Here is a 14,712-nt window from a genome sequence, read left to right as displayed (position 1 = left end):
GCCTTGGCCCCAAAACTAGTGCTGACCCTCCCAATCCTCGCCAGTAGCAATTGCATGTTCCCCAGTGTTCCATTAAAGTTGTGGGTGCTCTAGATTATTATTTCATCCACTGGAAATTGTGACAGTTAAAATAAGGGACACAGACTTTGAAAAGGAATTTGTAAACCAGTCACACTTTACTCATAGACACAGCACAAGAAATACAGAGATCTATGGAAAAATAATAAAAATAACAAAACCCTGTCTCCAGTGTCCTTACCCTTTTGAGAGCTCTCTGTGGATGTTGGTCAGTCCTTTCAGGGGCCTGGAACCTTCCTCTCCTCCATCTGTATTGCCCAATCTTGTGTTTTTGTTCTGGTCAGTGAGAGAGCACCTTCTAAGGGCAGAACTTCTCCTTTTATGAAGATCCAGACTCCTCTCTGAGGTTCCCCCCTCAGCAACTTTATGTCCATCCTCAGGTGATTTGTTGCTTGGTCCAGACTGGGAAAGTCCAGACTGGGAAAACTGGTTCCCCTGGGCTGCAGCCCTTGCATTATTCTATGGTACTTCCACTTGAGTGGAAGAACATTCAGGTTAATGTCTTTTGATGGCTCTCCATTGTTAACCCTCTGCTAGTGAGCCCACAGAGTCTCTGCTAACCTCTCCTGGAATCCCCGTTCAATATGGAAGTTATATTCTTATAGTCTGTTGAAACTTCATATGGCAAGGTAGATATCACAAGAAACTTCATGGTTCAAGTGTACACAGCATTCAGCTCAAGAAGTAAAGGGATTTACTCTCACCAAGTTCTCAGTATCTTCTGCAGCTTATTGGCTGCAATAATGGTTGTAAAAGAGACTTTCCCACATCTGTTGCCAGACTGTTTATTAAATCAGGCAGCACAGGCATTGCACCAATTACAGGAGCGCTTCCGCCATTGGGAAATGAGGATCACTGAGCAAAATTGACCTGGGGCGGGGGGAGGAGGAGCAGCCGCAATCTCCAAACCACTAGAACATAACTCTCTTTTGTGGGCCAGAATTGAGAATAGAAATAGATTCCCTTTGGACAAGTAAATTAGGACAGATGCATTTCCCTCACAACAGCTCAGCATTGATAGCTTACCTGAATTTGTGTGTATTTCATCTTTTGGAATACTTTTATTTTATTTTACACTGCTACAGGAATATTATATTTACCACATAATTTTCGGTAGTGTGTACCACAAAATACAAAAGGCGGTGTATCACCTCTGTATGACACTCAGGTTAAAACAAAAAAATCAGTATCAATTTATCTTCATCTGATTAATTGTATTTTAATATAAAAAATTAGTTACAAAATAGTGTGATCCAGAGACAATGTTGCATATGTTTTAGTCTGTGCAAACACTGATATTTACATCTATAAGTTTCCTGGCTATTTTAATGCTACTTATACTGTTAATATTATGACCCCTGTGTATGCATTATGCCTCAGATCGATGCAAGGTTCTTTCCCTTAGTGTCGATCTCTAAGGGACTGAAGAGCTTTTTTAGAAATATGAGGTATACTTGATTCTTGCATGTGTGTCTTTGAGGAAGAAGAGATTCTCGATTAATTTTTTTCTTTGTAATGTTCAAGAGAGCAGACTGTTTTAAAATTGGTTTTCTTCATCAGTAGTGAAATACTTTCAGATTAACTCAGCAAAACTGCTGAATTAAAATACATGTATGGAGGAGGACTGAAAGTGGGAGTTCATCTTGTAATCATTTAAATTGAGTATACTGAATACAAGTTTTAAGGGATATTTTTTAAATTGAAAAGTGCCCATGGTACATCATAAACCACCGTCACCCACTTGTATTTTTAAGATTATAAGGATTAATTTGTTGCACTGCAAGGTCTTTCCTTGTCATGCTTTTTCTTAGCAAATGACCTTCAAAATCTTGTTCAGGTGTATTCTAATGTGAAATATTTGAGGTTTGTAGAAATGCTCTTGAATCTTATCTAAAGCTATCATAAATATTTCATATGATTAGTAACTAAAAACAGTTTAAGGAATTTTAATCTTTTATGTGGATTTTAAAAATATTTTTCTATATGTAAGATAAAACTTGCTGTTTTACTGGGCTCTTTTACCTTTTTAATTTTCTAAAATACACTTATTTTACTGCGGGAGGGGTTTATATTTAGTATTCTGTCATGGTAATAAATTACCCTTAACTAAAATGTTAGCTCAGTTATTATATAGTCTCCTCCAGTCTCACTAGGTAGGTACATGATAGAGCTTTATGAAGTTGGAATGTACTTGTTAGAAGGCATTTTGTGCATTCCTTATTACTCCAGGTTTTTTCCCGCATTTGAATGCTGGATTGTGCTGTCCTAGCAGTGAAACTATAAATAGAGTTTCTAATGCATCAAGCCAATGATGTCACCGTGGCCTTGGAAATCTCAATTCTCACCTGTAACCAAAGCACAACTCTTCATTCCAGTTTCTACTGTCCTCACTCTCTTACAGTAGCAGAATGCAGAAAGGATATACATGAGATGGTTTATTGCTGGTGGTGGTGCCTAAAGTCTGAGTGTTTTAAATTTGATGGAGCAATGAAGAATGGACTGAGCTGTGAAGCTGCTCCTGTAAATCAAGGGTAGAGAGATACAATAGTAGTCTGTTTTGGTTGTTTCAGTGCATGAAAATGTTTGGTTGCTTGCAGGGAAAGAGAACTTCCTTTTCTTTTTGACTGAGATTTAAAATTGATATTTTCCAAAGTTAAATGCTTCTAAGAAGATATCTAGTTAACAATAGTTACTTTTAATTTTAGATAACTTATTTGATAATTACCAAAAATACTGGAAGTATTAAAGCATTACAGGTCATGTGGCTACATTGTGAAAAATGTTTTGTTTTCTTACAGTGTGAAAAATTCAAACTATTGCCTCCCATCATACACTGCTTACAAGAACTATGATTATTCAGAGCCAGGAAGACACAATGAGCAGCCTGGCCTCTGTGGCCTAAGTAACTTGGGAAATACGTGTTTCATGAACTCAGCAATTCAGGTAGGTGCTTCAGAGTAAAGTGAGCCTGGCTTGTTACTTGGCGATTAGTATTTTTGTATTTTGCATTGAGACACTTGGTTACTGGCAGAACACTATAAAATTTGAGAAAATAGCACAGATTGTTATGTGCGGAAATTTAGTTTTTATATCTACTGTTTCCCCATACGTTGCGCTTTACACATGGAGCCAGTTTCAGAGGGAAACCTTACTAGGATCCTAAGTAACCCAAGTGATCCCTTGAATAGGATTCTGTATGCTCCTCTGTTGCTTGGTACTTCATGAAAAGCACTAGGTGCAGAAGGAAACATACAAATTCTAATTTGAGAAAATCATTTGCCTTTCTTATCAAGTATAGGTGAACTTTTACACCTTTACCTCTTCAACCCTAAAAAGCACGACTACTGACCTTACAGACATGGAGAGAAATGAGAGCACACAAGTACAATTGGAGAAAAAGATCAGAGAAATGCAGAGTTGGTGCAGCCAGAAACACCAACTGAGGGTAAAAACAAGGTGTGAGAAGAAATGGCAGATAATTGTGGGCTAGATAGAATGGTGACTCATGTCATTTTTTCTTCCCCACTATTCCCCACTAATAGTTGTGGGAAGCACAAGTTTGGATCAGCATAACAAAAATATAGTATTTTTAGCTCCATTGGCTGGCTGACTAGCTAGCTAATAATACTAATACAAATAGAACAAAATGCATGGCACTTACAAATCCTGACAACAGTACTGTGAGCTAAACAGGTGCTGTGTTATCTTAATCTTATACATGAGAAAACTGAGACAGAGTTTAAATGACTTGCGCAAAGTCACAGAGTTATTTCCAGATTTGTGATTTGACCTTCAGTTCTCTGCTCAGACTCCACTATGCTACTCTTATAAATAAAATAAACTTGGTAGCTAGTTATGAAACTTTTTAAAATGGTGGGGAAGAGCTGCTTTGTGGGGGGCTGTGGCTCTGCCTGTGTGTGTGTGCGGTTTCTATACGAACTTAGAAATGCCCATACTAGGTGATTCTTCTTTCTCTACTCCCACCAAATATGTACCTTCCGAGATATTTCCTTGCACTGTTAGCACTCCACTTGGGTTACTTTTACCTCACTTGCACCTGAAAGTTTGGAGAGCAGGGGAGAGAACAATGACATCAACATAAAATAACCTTAGATAGAATTAAGTAAACTAGGAGCTAGCTGAAATTTTGCCATACATGCCAACCCTCTTCCCCCTCCCCAAACACCTTATTACACTTACCCCCAGCGCTTACAATCAGTATAATCTGAATGTTTTTTCCTATGAATGACTGGAAAGTGGCTATTGAATTAGAGTAGCCTTCCTTTTCAGACATTTCCTATCATATTTCATGAGACATCTAATGTGAGCATCTGGGAGTGACTATTTTTGATCTGGTAGGTCTAGAATCAGATATTCAAATTTGTATTTCAGGTAATTTAGTTGTTTTATGAATCAATTTGTAAAACAAGATATATGTTTGCTTCTGCTGACTTACAAGATACTATTGTATGTGTTAATCAGAAGATAGCTGTATCTTTGATCTTATTGAGTACTTGTTTATTTCTTTTCTTGGGGGATGGGTGGAGGACTCCTTTGTTCGTGTGCAAGAAGCGCAAGGATTTTCCCTCAGTCCTACTTCGCAGCCATCCTTCCTGAGGAGAACTAGATGGAACTCTGCGTAGCCTGTCAATGCCTCATTATAATCAGATGTGAAAAATGATTGAGCATTGTGAGCCACACCCCTCCACTCCCAGGAGGTGAGCATGTTGCTTTCATGGTGCTTTCACCCTCTGCTGGGCCAGAGATCAATTAACAGGAAATATAACCCTGATCTCCCTTCTGGCGGTACAGTGCACTACCCCTAGGTGACCTCTTATTGAAGACAACACTTTTATGTTGCCTCAAAGGCATTTATTTTAGCCTCTTGTTACAGTGTTGGCATGAGTTGAACTGTTTCACTGGGAAAGGTTAGCTTTAGAGTTTGTACTCAGGCAATTAAAGCTTCTGGTGAATTTCTCTTGAGGATATTGATGCCTTTCAACTTGGCTGGAATAATTTAGGATTTTTTTTTCTTTTGAACATGGAAATAAAAGCTTGAGAGTCAGACTATGAACTGACATCTATTGGATTATTTTAACCTTTTATTCCCTTCTAGATAATTATCCTGTTGTTTCTGAGTGAATAGGGTAATGTATCAGGAAACTTTGGGAATATATTAGCTGCCAAAGGAATGGGAGCTGATCTATTTCTAGCTGTGAGAAGTAATAAAAATTTAGGAAGACTAGTATTTTTTGTGATTTGTGGTAGAAATAAGCCCAAATATTAGTAAAACTGTAACCCTGCTAGGACATTGGCTTGGTCTACACTACCGAGTTAGGTCCATGTAAGGCAGCTTAGGTCGACCTAATTATGTCCGTGTCTACACTACAGCCTTGCTTTCACTGATGTAAGTGCCCTAATACAGCGACGACATAATTCTGTTTCCATGTGAAAGGCTTATGTCGGTGTAGTTAAGGCAACATGGTGTACATATAGACCCTGGGGGTTGCTTACGTTAGCTGTTGGCTGTCATTTTTGTCAGGTTCACAGACTGATTACTGCAGTGGCTGTACATCAACGTAACCTAGGTCAGTTTAAGTTTGTAGTGTAGACGTGCCTATACTCTTACACCTGTTACCTACTTTAACAGTATCTACCATTTTAACGACTTAAGTGCTAGTATCTGTCCATGAAATTATTCTAGAATAGTCTATATGAAAATTTATTTTGCTGATCACTTCTAATGAAAACTTAAAATATATGGATAGATTTTGCTCCTACCTTTTTGTTTTTCTCTTAAAATTTTTTAGATATATCTTTCTACTTTTCTCCCCCTTTAAAAAAAAAAACAAAACAAAACAAAAAAACAAACAAAAAAAACCTCTTGTAAAAGAAGAACATGATCTGATGTAGATCAGGTCTGTCTCTTGCTATTGTGTAATGCCTAAAGTTACTGGATAGGAATGTTTTGATAAAAATAAAAGATTAAAAGAAAATAAGTAGTTAAAATGGTTTCCTTATTAAACTTTTTTTGTTTGTATCTTTTATATTTATAAAAGCATTCCTATATAGTAACTTTAGGCATATACACAATCTTAGGCAAAAAGACTAAGAATAAAAAATGAGAATAATATAATATGCAATATAGATATTACTTTATACGTATAGCCTTTTTTATCTATAAATCTAAAATCACTCTACTGTGGATTATGTTTTGGACTTTCTTTCCCTCTTCTTTGCAAACTGAATCCTTAGACCCTCAATCCTAATAATCTTTTAAAATCACCTTGTTGCTTATGGATGTAAATGAGCTACGTGCCAAAGCATGTGTAGCCCTGTGGAGGTATTGAATATAGCGTGTATTGGTAACTAGAATTTTCAAACAGTTTGGTTTCTGCTACAGTCACAACCTCTTTAAACGTTCCCCAAGAAAATGGAGACCCAAGAGAGCAGTAGCAAGTTTTAAATGGCAGTATTTATTAGTGATTAACTTGATTTTTTTAAATTCTGCCTTTGTTTATTGATAATGCCATAGCATTGAAAGAGTTAATGATAGACCTGTTTAATTGAAATGTATCAAATAATACAAGGATCCCAGAAAACAAGGCTTTAGTAAACAGCACCCTGATTTCAATAAGAAATATATCAATAAGCAAACTTGAGCTATTAAGTTCACAAAATACAAATCTAACAAAGTAAATAACAATTGATGTACTGGTAAAAGGTCAGGATACGTAGAACACTTTTGGAGCGAATTCCTTCCGACTTGAAACTCAATGGGCAGAAATTGAAATTCATAAATAATTTATTTTTAATGAGTTCCCAAGAGTCTTGCTGAATGTGAAGTAAACAAAAATGCAGATAAGTGAAGTTACTCTTGAAATACTCTGCTACGTCAATCTTCTGTGTCTCAATGAAAGATGCAACAATTTTAGCCTATCACACCGATAGTGCAGTGTCATGCAGTGCAAAACCCTTTTTTTAAAAAAAAATTTATATGCCAGTCTTTCTTTAGTGTGATCTTACTACTGATATGTAAGATTGGGAAAGATTACTTAGTCCATTTCTCCAGTGGAAATGTTTAAAGCAGAGGAAGTTATGAATAGGGCCCTACCAAATTCATGGTCCATTTTGGTCAATTTCATGTGCATAGGATTTTAAAAATTGTAAATTTCATTATTTCAGGTATTTAAATCTGAAATTTCACAGTATTGTAACTGTAGGGGTCCTGACCAGAAAAGGTGTCCTGCAGGGTCACAAAGTTATTGTAGGGGGGATTGCGGTACTGCTACCCTTACTTCTATGCTTCAGAGTTGCTCCAGTTGCTCCTGAAGGCAAGACTGAGAGCCTTGTTGTTCTTCTCAGAGCTCTAAGAACACCCTAGTGACTTGTGGTGAGACTACTAAATAGAAGACAACAGGTAGCAGATTTGGGATTTAACATGTTTGAGAAGGATGTTTTAAAAAACTCCCAGACAGCCCTACAATTGTAAAAAGATGGAGAGAAAAGGAAGATCTTATTTATTTCTTTTGATTATCAGTTCAGTTAACTACTATTGCTTAACTGGATCAGAAGCTGAGAGACTCTAGGTAAAGCCTTCCCCTAAAAGTTCTGTTCATATGTTTAATCAAAGCAATTGGAAAGTGCATGCTTGGAGGGAAGGTTTCCCCACTGATTTAGAACAGAATTAAAACTATAAGATAAGTAGAGCCCCAGTTCTCTACAGTTATGTAAACAAGCCAATAATGTGACTCTTGTTTAGAATTTTTGTGATTTTTATCTGAGATTGAGCATTTTCTCAGAATACATAGTCTTTCATGTAGGCATTGTTTCTTACCAGGCAAATTAGGAAGGATCTATTATGCATGATGTGTCTAGTTCATAGCACATCTGTGAGAAATCTTGCTTTAAGGAGTTGGATTTTGTGGATACTCTGAGTAACATTATGTATTGGGACTGGATTTTTCCCTTATGGAGCCAAAGAAGAAATATTATCCCCACTTAATTGTCTACAAAGAAGCAAGTAAAAGACTTTATTTGGATTTGGTACTAATTTGGTTTGGTTTGACTGTTTCTCATCAATGACCACAACCAGTTGATGAGCCAAAATAAGCAAAATCTACCAGAACACTAATGGTGATCTAGGTTATGTCCCAAAAACTAAATGAATACTTTATATCCGTTTCCAATAAGGATGGCAACGTAGCACATGGGGGCAAAGGCAGGATACCTAATGGAAAAGCGTGCATAGAAATGGAAATTACCACATTCAAGGTGGAAGCAAAACTCAAAGAGTTTAATACACTCAAATCAGGGCTGGATAATCTCCATCCTAAAATACTGCAACAAATGGCACAAGAAATTGCAAGTTCAGTAGTGAGCATTTTTAATAAATATATCAAATTGGATGTGGTACCATATGACTGAAGAAAAGCAAGAATAGTAAGTATATTTAAGGGGAAATTTAGTACATCTAATCTGTCTGGACTTCAGTATAGCACCTGATATGGTTAAACATGGGAAATTATTAGTTAAACTAGAGAATATGGGGTTTAGGATTGAAATTCTAACGTGGTTAAGGAAGTGGCTAACAGGGAGACATGGGTTTTCCTGAAAGGAGAATTCTCCGGCTGGTGGGGGATTAGTATCAAGGAGTGCTCCTGGGGCCGGTTTTGTTCAACATTTTATCAATGATCTGGATGATGGGATTAATTGCGCCCTCAGATGACACTAAACAGATGACACTGAGCTGGGGGGAGAGGTAGATACGCCGGAGGGTAGGGATAAGGTCCAAAGTGACCTAGACAAATTGAAGGATTGGGAAAAAAGAAATCTGATGAGGTTCAACAAGCACAAGTGCAGAGTCCTACACTTAGGAAGGAAGAATCCCATGCACCACTACAGGCTGGGGACTGACTGGCTAAGCAGCAGTTCTGCAGAAAAGGACCTGGGGATTACAGTGGATGAGAAGCTGGATATAAGTAGACAATGTGCCCTCATTGCCAAGAAGGCCAGTGGCATATTGGGCTGTATTAGTAGGAGCATTGCCAGCAGATTGAGGGAAGTGATTATTCCCCTCTATTCAGCACTGGTTCCCCCCACTACAGAAAGATGTGGACAAATTGGAGAGAGTCCAGCAGAGGGCAACAAAAATTATTAGGGGGCTGGGGTACGTGATTTATGAGGAACTGGGGTTATTTAGTCTGCAGAAGAGAAGAGTGAGGGGGGATTTGACAGCAGCCTTCAACTACCTGAAGTGGGGGTTCCAAAGAGGATGGAGCTAGGCTGTTCTCAGTGGTGGCATATGACAGAACAAGAAGCAATGGTCTCAAGTTGCAGTGGGGGAGGTCTTGCTTGGATATTAGGAAACACTGCTTCACTAGGAGGATGGTGAAGCACTGGAATAGGTCACCTAGGGAGGTGGTGGAATCTCCATCCTTAGAGGTTTTTAAGGCCCGGGTTGACAAAGCCTTGCCTGGGATGATTTAGTTGGTATTGGTCCTGCTTTGAGCAGGGGATTGGACTAGATGACCTCCTGAGGTCTCTTCCAACCCTAATATTCTATGATTCTACTAGTGGAGTTCCTCAAGTATCGGTCTTGGAACAGATCTTGTTTAATATTTTCATTAGTAACCTTGGCACAAAAAGGAGGAGTGTGCCAATGAAGCGTGAACATAAGAATGGCCATGCTGGGTCAGACCAAAGGTCCATCCAGCCCAGTATTCTGTCTGCCGACAGCGGCCAATGCCAGGTGCCCCAGAGGGAGTGAACCTAATAGGTAACGATCTAGTGATTTCTGTCCTGCCATCCATCTCCACCCTCTGACAAACAGAGGCTAGAGACACCATTCCTTACCCATCCTGGCTAATAGCCATTAATGGACTTAACCTCCATGAATTTATCTAGTTCTCTTTTAAACCCTGTTATAGTCCTGTGCTGATGATGCAAAGCTGGGAAGCATCGTCAATACAGAGGAGGACTGGAATATTATACAGGAAGAATTGGATGACCTTGAGGCATGGAGTCAAATAAATTGGATGAAATTTAACAGTACTTAAGAGCCTAATAACCAGAATTTCAGCTATAAACTGAGGCTCATTACTTGAAAGCAATGGAGGAGAAAGACATGAACCGTAGGAAGACTGAGTCACCAATGTGAAATGGCTGTGGAAAAGGTAAATGCAATACTAGGATGTGTCAGATGAGGTATTTCCGGTAGAGGTAAGGAAGTATTAATGCCACTGTACAATGCATCGGTAAGACCTCATTTGGAATACTGTGTGCAATTCTGATCACCATGTTCAAGAAAAATGAATTCAAACTGGAACAGGTGCAGAGAAGGGCTACTAGGATGATCAGAAGAACTGAAAAGTCTATATGAGAGAAGACTAAAAGGGTGATATAATTACCAGGGATCCTAGAAATCCTTTTGCCACAAAAAACACGGAATTTGCATTTTTACAGAGAATCTTTAGATTGAACGTTTTGTGAAAAAAATAAAAACCTATATTAACTAAATTTTACTGAAAGTATCAGTGTTACTTATTCAGTTTGCACAACCTCCCCCTCATGGTTGATTTTTGATTGCACTTTAAATTTACATAGCTAAACATACACCAATAAACTGCTTTGGCATATAGAGGTTACTCAACAGCATTTAGGGGTTTGTGTTTTAATGCATCTCAAATTTCACTTCAGCCTCCAGACGTGAATAATTAAAGTTACGAAAAGATGCTGACAACTTTAAAAATCACCCCTAAAGACTGTGTCACTGAGTTTGGCAAGGACAAATTTCACGTTGATGGTAATATGCTGTTCTGTACTGGATGCAACAAGACTGTAGATCATTTGAAGGCAGACAATTGTAGAACACAAGGAAAGCACTAAACATAAACTGAATGAAAAAAAATTAAAGCAAGAGGCTGAAACAGCAGGCCCATCGACTCCAGTAAAGAAACAATGCACTGTGACTGGATCATTCTAGCATTTTACAACAGCATGAAACTGTCACTTTCAGATTTTGTTTGAATGTGTGTAAAAGACATTCCTCTGCATAAAATTGATTTAGCCGTTGTCAGAGATTTTTTGAGCAAACATTGAGAGGTAATGCCAGTCCCAAATCAGATCAATTGTATTCCCGTTATTTACCAACTCTCTTTGAAGAGGACACACAGCACCTTCTCAATGACCTGAAAGGAAACTCAATTGCTCTGATCATCGACAAAACAACTGAGTTAATTTCATGGGTGGAGCATCTTACATCATCAACTGATAATGCGAATGGATCTGCAGCTGCTCAAAGTGCTGCTGATAAACTGAGACAGTACAACCTAAAAAATAAACAACCAGCAGTTGATTTTCTCCATGTTGTTTCATGCACTAGATCCTAACCAAATAGTTGCTGCTTGTACAGGTTATGAAAGTGAAACCGCAATTAGAGCTGTCCGAAGAATGCAACGTGGAATGGCTAGTGTATTTAGGGATTGCCAAAGACGCATTTGGAAACATTGAGGATCCCATTTACTGATGGGTGGCTGTTGAAGATCACATTCCCAACCTGGCAAAACATGCAGTGGTTCTCCTCCAACTTGACTGTAGATTCAGCTGACGTGGAAAGAAGTTTCAGCCAACTTGGGGTTCTTTTCTGTGCTCAGCACCAGTGTCTGAAAGACGAAAATGTGGCTGGAATGCTGCAACACTATTTTAACAACCAGGACTAACTCATAAAGTGAGTAATGTTAATATAAAAGCAGATTTTCACTTTATTTTTGTGTATTTAAAAAAAATCTGAAAATATAGAATATAGACAGAAGTACTTGGTATATGTAAGAAATACATTGCAATTATATTTTATTTCATTATAATGATTGGCATTGGTAGGCTTCGAAGTTACTTGCTTAAAGATTTTAAATATAGCAATAAATCTTTGTATTCAACTGATACCTATATGTATTGTGGCTAGGGAAAGTAAAGTTCAGCTTTTCATTTTAATTGTGAAAAAAATCCAGATGGGGGGCGTTATCGGAGAATTTTTGGGTCTTTATCATTGAAAACTAGAATCCCTGATGATTACTCTGTATAAATACATCAGGGAGGTAAACACTTGGGGGGGGAAGCAATTTAAGCTAAATGTTGACACAAGAACAAATGGTTATAAACTGGCCATGAATAAATTTAGGGTGGGAATAAGAAGGTTTCGAACCATCAGAGGAGTGAGGTTCTAGAAAAGCCTCTCAAAAAGGAGTAGTTGGGGGCAAACAACCAAAGTAGTTTTAAGATGGAACTTGATACATTTATGAATGGGATTATATGACAAGGTTGCCTGCAGCAGGGTACTGGACAAGATGATCCAGGAGACCCCTTCCAGCCCTATGCACATCAAGTTAAAGATATAGGTTAGTAGGCAATATGTGTAAATATGTTTACTAATTCTTCAGCTAAACCAGAACTAAGAACATAGAGGGGCTGTACTGGATCACATCAATGATCCATCTAGCCCAGTATCTGGTCTTCTGACAGTGGCCCGTGCCAGATGCCTCAGAGGGAATGAACAGAACAGGGCAATTATTGAGTGACCTGCCCCCTGTCAGACAGTTCCAGCATCTGGCAGTCAAAAGTTTAGGAACACGCAGAGCATGGGGTTGCATCCTTGACCATCTTGGCAAATTGCCATTGATGGACCTATTCTCCATGAACTTATCTAATTCTTTTTTTAATCCAGTTATACTTTTGGCCTTCACAACATCCCATGGCAACGAGTTCCACAGGTTGACTGTTTTGTGTGAAGAAGTATTTCCTTATGTTTTTTTGTTTGAAATCTGCTGCCTGTTAATTTCATTGAGTGACACCAGTTTCTTGTGTTACGTGAAGGGGTAAAGAACACTTCCTTATTCACTACCATCTACAAACTCTTAAGTTGGATCCTGCAAGAATCTGTTTGTCAATTATTGGTTCTGAAATACTAAGACAAAACTAGTTAACAAAAACCCCTGAGAAATCCCAGGTTTTTCTTGTCATCTTCTACTTACTTAGATTAATTGTGGAGAGATACCTCATTCTTTCAGTTTGAATGCATTGTAGGCCCACTCCATCAAACCAAAAAAAAAAAAAAGGCACAACAAACGGTTTGCCAAAAAAGAGTAGGCATAATTTAAAAAGTAAAATCTCCGGAAGACACAAGCTTCAAAGATTTCTCTATGAAAAGGGAATTGTGGAAATGCTAACAGCATTCTACAATTAAAACAAATGCATTTCAATCAATAAATATTTTGTTTCAGCAAATCCAGGAAAACTATTGACTTGCATCTACAGCATTCCAAAACACAATTTTATATTAAGTGATAAAATCACTTAGTAATAACAAACATGGGTACAAGTCCAAATAGTATAAAGATTGGAACTTAATTTGTTATCTTTTTGGTTTTGTTGATCACATTCCATGTTCAGCTCTGTCTGCACAATCAAACGCTTTGACATTCCAAATCTACCACCCTGTCTTTAGTTAGATGAAAGACAAGTGGTGTCATAGTCCTAAATATCTGCTCATTCCAGTATCTCTGGTTGCATCATCAAGTGTGGTTGTCTGCCATAGACTTCAGAAGCGTGCTCTGTATTTCCCAGTAATGCACCTTTAGCACCACATTCTGCCATGAAAAACACATTCAAGTCTCCAAACATCAAAAATTATGTTAGTTGCTCTTTTAGACACTTGCTTCCCAGACAAACCTCTCCTAACTGAAGCTGCAGAAAAAGATGAGGACTCTTGCATTTTATTTAACCTACTTCCTAAAAATGTTGGTGTCATGTCCAATGCCAGCAAGTGGTGGTAGTGTTAGTAACCTTCCACTATAACATTTCCGTCAACCAAATAGAATTGTACCTATGACTAGATGCATTATTGATCACAATGCAGAGGATCAAGAGATGACTGTAATGTACATTTGTTTGGTTTCCCCAAACCTAGAACTCCTGTCTTTGCCACCAAAGCAGTCTTATGTTGAAAAAGCACCAAGGCAAATTATCTCACCCATTCACTCATTCTTGCTGAGGAAGAATGTCATGTCTCAACCAGACACATTTCTTGATTTCTTAATGCAAAATAATAAGTGAGCACTGGGTTCTGCCTTTAGAATCTTAATCACCCAAAATATTCAGATAAGCTTCTGAACTGAATTTTTAAAACTGTTGAGGTTTGGCTGATATCAGAAATATTTCTCATCTGTAAATTCATTTTTGTGAAGATCCATTACTGTACCTGTAACTGTACAAAAGATGAGACATCCAGAAAGTTTGCTTCTTTACCTTTATTTTCTAGAAATGCTTTGACTAGGACACGTGAAGAAAAGCTGAACAAGCACAAGTAACAATCTTTGACTGCTTTGTCCACCTGACTTCACAAGAGAAAAGGCAAGAAAGATTGGTGAATCTGAATTGCAAAAATTGCATTTTGTAGGCTTCAAAGGAAGTTGTTTTCCTCTGATCTTGTGCAACCTTTGGGTGCAGAACTGGAATAGAAACCACTATACTTGAATATGGCTTAACTGCTGGATTGCTTCTTAAGATAGTGTATAAAAGATAGATGGTTACTCATGGCTAGTAAGCAAACTGGACTTTAACCTTAAAAAAACAATTTTG

The 14,712-nt window shown here is 37.9% G+C and overlaps 1 protein-coding gene across 7 annotated transcripts in view; it reads left to right on the top strand.

Annotated features, from left to right (window-relative positions):
- USP15 (ubiquitin specific peptidase 15) overlaps nucleotides 1–14,712 on the top strand; it is a 132,996-nt gene that overhangs the window by 83,635 nt on the left and 34,649 nt on the right. For 3 of the 7 annotated variants that reach the window (XM_037887602.2, XM_037887609.2, XM_037887615.1), the window contains one exon: nucleotides 2,877–3,021. In XM_037887602.2, coding sequence (XP_037743530.1) covers nucleotides 2,877–3,021 — 145 coding nt within the window. Of the gene's footprint in view, nucleotides 1–2,876; nucleotides 3,022–4,658; nucleotides 4,797–10,108; nucleotides 10,254–11,668; nucleotides 11,807–14,392; nucleotides 14,485–14,712 lie in introns of those variants that run through there. The other 4 variants (XM_037887646.1, XM_027826404.2, XM_037887625.2 and 1 more) reach the window with 4 other exon arrangements.

The sequence above is a fragment of the Chelonia mydas genome, chromosome 1 (assembly GCF_015237465.2).
Source record: "Chelonia mydas isolate rCheMyd1 chromosome 1, rCheMyd1.pri.v2, whole genome shotgun sequence".
Taxonomy (NCBI): domain Eukaryota; kingdom Metazoa; phylum Chordata; order Testudines; family Cheloniidae; genus Chelonia; species Chelonia mydas.
This window is presented reverse-complemented; position numbering and strand designations above follow the sequence as displayed.